We start from the raw sequence: 4,602 nt of genomic DNA, 5'->3' as shown, positions 1-4,602 counted from the left end.
TTTATCTCTATGTATGGGATGTGTATTGAAATATGAAATCTTGTGGTCTATTATTATGATTTGATATATATAGGTTAAACCTATAACTCACCAACATTTTTGTTGACGTTTTAAGCATGTTTATTCTCAGGTGATTATTAAGAGCTTCCGCTGTCGCATACTTAAATAAGGACGAGATTTGGAGTCCATGCTTGTATGATATTGTGTAAAAACTGCATTCAAGAAACTTATTTTGTTGTAACATATTTGTATTGTAAACCATTATGTAATGGTCGTGTGTAAACAGGATATTTTAGATTATCATTATTTGATAATCTACGTAAAGCTTTTTAAAACCTTTATCTATGAAATAAAGGTTATGGTTTGTTTTAAAAATGAATGCAGTCTTTGAAAAACGTCTCATATAGAGGTCAAAACCTCGCAACGAAATCAATTAATATGGAACGTTTTTAATCAATAAGAACGGGACATTTCACTTTAGTACTTCGATGTTGTTTTTATCATGTCTGAAGGATTTCCCGGAATGATAGGGGATATTCTTATATGCATCTTGTTAATGTCGGTTACCAGGTGTTCAATCCATATGAATGATTTTTGTCTCTATGCATGGGACGTATATTTATGAGAACTGGAAATGAAATTCTTGTGGTCTATTAATATGATGAAAATGAATGATTATGATAAACTAATGAACTCACCAACCTTTTGGTTGACACTTTAAAGCATGTTTATTCTCACGTGTTAAAGAAATCTTCCGCTGTGCATTTGCTCATTTTAAAGATATTACTTGGAGTCTTTCATAGCATATTTCGAAAAATGTTGCATTCGAGTCTTTGAGTTCATCAAAGATTATTATTAAGTCAATTTATAGTTGGATAGTGGATATTATGAAATGGTATGCATGCCTGTCAATTTTCGATGTAAAGAAAGTTTGTCTTTTAAAAACGAATGCAATGTTTGTAAAATGTATCATATAGAGGTCAAATACCTTGCGATGTAATCAACTATTGTGAATCGTTTATAATGTATATGAACGGGTCCTTTCATAAGTTTACAGACCCATCATTTACGCACATCATTTTTAACATATGGTCGTCGCTGACCGCCCTTGACCGCCGTTGACAGTCCGTTGACCTACAGTTGACCAATCATTGACCGAGAAATTAGCGAGTTAGCCGCCGATTTCTCACTGAGACCATTTTCACAAGTTATAGCCGATAAATCGGCCGAGATCTGCAACCTAGCTTGGTTCCAGCTACTATGTCGAATACCTAAATACATAAAAAAAAAAAAAAATCAACAACTACCAACTACAAGCTATCATCTAACAGCTACAAGCTAACAGCTAACAGCTACAAGCTATGAACTAGTTTTGCCAGACATGCATAATATTTTAAACTTGTATATAGTATTTGTGTAGTTCTTGAGGATCATATGGATGTTTCGTTCATTGCTTTTGTAGACTCAAGAACGAGTCTTTTTGAAGAAGGGGAGAATGATGTAGACTTGGGTATTGTAATGATGCTCGTGGACTATTCCGGAATCACTGAAAGTAGCAGTGGCCCAACAGGCCCAATAACATTGGGAGCTTTTATTTGATCATGTTAAACTGTGAAGGTTTAACTCAGAGCCAGACGTTACATAGGCAGGTTATATCAAAGTTGGCATAGGTAACCGATAATGTTATTAATAATAATGATGATATAAGCGAGATGGTGATTGATTGTGTTAAATAAAAAGTCTGTTAAATAGTATCGAGGTAGATACATGTGCCAAATGTATGAAATTGGAACATAAGAAAGATACAATCATTTTTTGGGGCTCGATTTTCGGGCTATGTTTTCGTGGCGCATTTTGGCGCCCGTTTTCGGCACATTTTCGGAGCGCTTTTTCGTCGCGTGTTATCGTTACACGTTTTCTGGTGCGCGTTTCCAGCTTTAGTTTTCTTCCTGCGTTTTTTTCGCACGTTTTCAGCGCGCGTTTTCCAGATTCAATTAATAATATATATATATATATATATATATATATATATATATATATATATATATATATATATATATATATATATATATATATATATATATATATATATATATTATTAATTAATATTTTTCACCCAATTTCCAATCATCATATTCAATATTTGACACAAAAAACTAACACAATCGTTAAAAATGTCAGAAACTGACATTGCAGTCAGATTGCAGTTTTTGATTAAAAAATGCACTAACTGTCCGTGACGTCACAGTCGCGGTTAGAAATAGTGAATAATCAAAATATCATTCTTCTTGTTTTCAATCAAAAAAGGTATTATTTACTTAAGCAAATTTATAATGCAAGTTACAGTTTTCACATGCATTAGGGTCTCATTGACTTTTGAGAATGTGGTTAAGTCCACAGGTAGGTTCAATGCTAGCATCTGGTATTTTGAACTCGGAGGATTTAAAGCGACATACAAAGCAAAGCCGATATCTCAATGGGGTTTTTCGTAGCGATAAAACATCTGTTAACGATCTCAAGGTGTGACAGTTTGATTTTGCGATTAGGATATTGGGCCGCCTTCGCCACCCGAATCTGGTGACACAAATTGGGTATCACGCAAGTTCATCTGAACCTTCTTCAGATATCTTGTCAGCCTGCTAGATCCCTCATTTATAACTATATCTATAATTCTATATCCACTTTTATAACCGTATTGACAAGGTTATGTGGTTTCTTAACATCAATATGTTTCCAATTTTTCTTGTCACATTTTAGATCTCCCTCTAAAATATAAACATTCACAATTTTTCTTTTCATGTGTTTAAGCATGAAAAGTAACAGACAATATATTTTGTTCCAAAGCTAACTAAACAAAGAGTTAGTTACAACAATATGTCTTAAAGGGTGCTCAACGTCGCCTCCGCCACCATGTTTGACAAACTCAGCCGGAGTTAAAAAGTTACCATGACAAACACACACTATTCTAACTTCTTCACCTTTTCCGTATCTATACAAAAATCCTTGTATTCTTTTGCCATCAGGACCTTCGTCTTTTGTTGTAACACACGGCATGGTTTGATCGATTGCACATTGTACATTGGATTTGATCTTCGGGTTGCATTGAGCTTTGTTAATCTCATTGCATTCAGTTGTGTTTCTATTTGTTCCTGCTAAATGGAAATTTTAAAAAATTAGTAATCAGATGAACAGATTTAATTCTGAAGACAAACATGTGTTATAACATAAATTGCACAAAAAAAGACATCTATTGTAATTATCATTTCGGCTTTAAACTTATAAGATGCAAACTAGAATCACCTCAAACACATATACAAATTTAAGCAATTGACATCACTCCTAAAACGACTTGCAAGTCGGTACTAAAAAGTATATAATGCATACAGCCACAATAAAATTAGGCGAATTAGGTTCAAGCATATAACACGTGAATAACGTTGAAGAGAAATACCAAGCTTACAAACATTTACAAGATAACATGACATGAGAGAGTTTGATCAACGTGAATAACGTTGAAGAGAAATTCACGTTTCGTGACACACATTTCAAATTTTATTGCCAAATTACAGATTACTCCTGTATAAGGTTGCCAAATACTTTGAAAAATTCAAACTGATATACACATTCACATATAATTGTAAATTCAAACTGATATACACATTCACATATAATTGTAAATTTTAAAACCAATTCAAGAATTACAATTAAAATTCAAGAATTAAAATAAACTAATTGAAAAAGAAAGTAAATTTTAACCTGAAAAAGGTTGACTATCCAAATCAGAAACTCCAGAAGATCCACCACTTCCCAGAGACCCAACTGACCCCTGCGATGAAAATCGCACCGGAGTCGCCGGTGACGGTGACGGAGACGGCGTCGGAGAAACCTTCCGTTGATATTCTTTCACCGCCTTCGTATTTTTTAATTTTTCTACTCGTTTCCGTTTAGCCTCCGACCGCCGCAACGACTGCACCTCCTTCCTCTTCCTCCACTCCGCCGCTGACTCCGGCGCCGGCAAGGAACACGTCCTAGATATCGTGGAATTCAACGATAATTCCAAATCCACCGGAAAATCAAAATCGATCACTGAAGAACAACGAGATAACTTATTATTATCATTATCATCAGCCACCAGTTTTTTTGGGTCAAACCCAAATCGACCATTTAACGATAACCCTAAACTAAGCTCTAATTTCTCCGGCAAGCGATGCTTCTCTGGAAAATTATTACCTCCGTCACCGCAAGTTAATTTCTGCAACATATTTATTGATTCTCTAGTTTCCGTCATGCTTGTTTAAATTAATATTGATTTCTTTGATTTAAGTATGAAAATTACCCTAATCGGAAATAAAACTTTGCCGGAATAGTACGAGATTTCCGTTCGCCGGAAGAAAATATACAGAATGATGGGACAGAGAAAAAAGTGGAGAGATTAATACAGATGTAGAAATTGTAATGGACGAATATACCCTTACCTTTTTATCTTTGAATGACGGAAATACCCCTAGAGATATGAAACGGATGGCTGAGTTGACACGTGGAGAAAGGAGAGTCACCCACGCAATAAAAAACAAAAACAAAAGGCCGAAACTTGCGAATAGC

The 4,602-nt window shown here is 34.7% G+C and overlaps 1 protein-coding gene across 1 annotated transcript; it reads right to left on the bottom strand.

Moving 5' to 3' along the window:
* Positions 1–2,367: 2,367 nt before the first annotated feature.
* Positions 2,368–4,383, bottom strand: LOC139891892 (ninja-family protein AFP3-like). Its single transcript, XM_071874915.1, has 2 exons — positions 3,757–4,383; positions 2,368–3,149 (listed from the first exon to the last, which is right to left on the bottom strand). Exons 1-2 carry the CDS (start codon positions 4,286–4,288, stop codon positions 2,845–2,847), a joined length of 837 nt encoding a protein of 278 aa, XP_071731016.1. The 5' UTR covers positions 4,289–4,383; the 3' UTR covers positions 2,368–2,844.
* Positions 4,384–4,602: the final 219 nt, after the last annotated feature.

Source organism: Rutidosis leptorrhynchoides, chromosome 2 (genome assembly GCF_046630445.1).
Source record: "Rutidosis leptorrhynchoides isolate AG116_Rl617_1_P2 chromosome 2, CSIRO_AGI_Rlap_v1, whole genome shotgun sequence".
NCBI lineage: Eukaryota > Viridiplantae > Streptophyta > Magnoliopsida > Asterales > Asteraceae > Rutidosis > Rutidosis leptorrhynchoides.
Note: the sequence above shows the minus strand (reverse complement) of the source record. Positions and strands in the feature narration are given on the sequence as shown.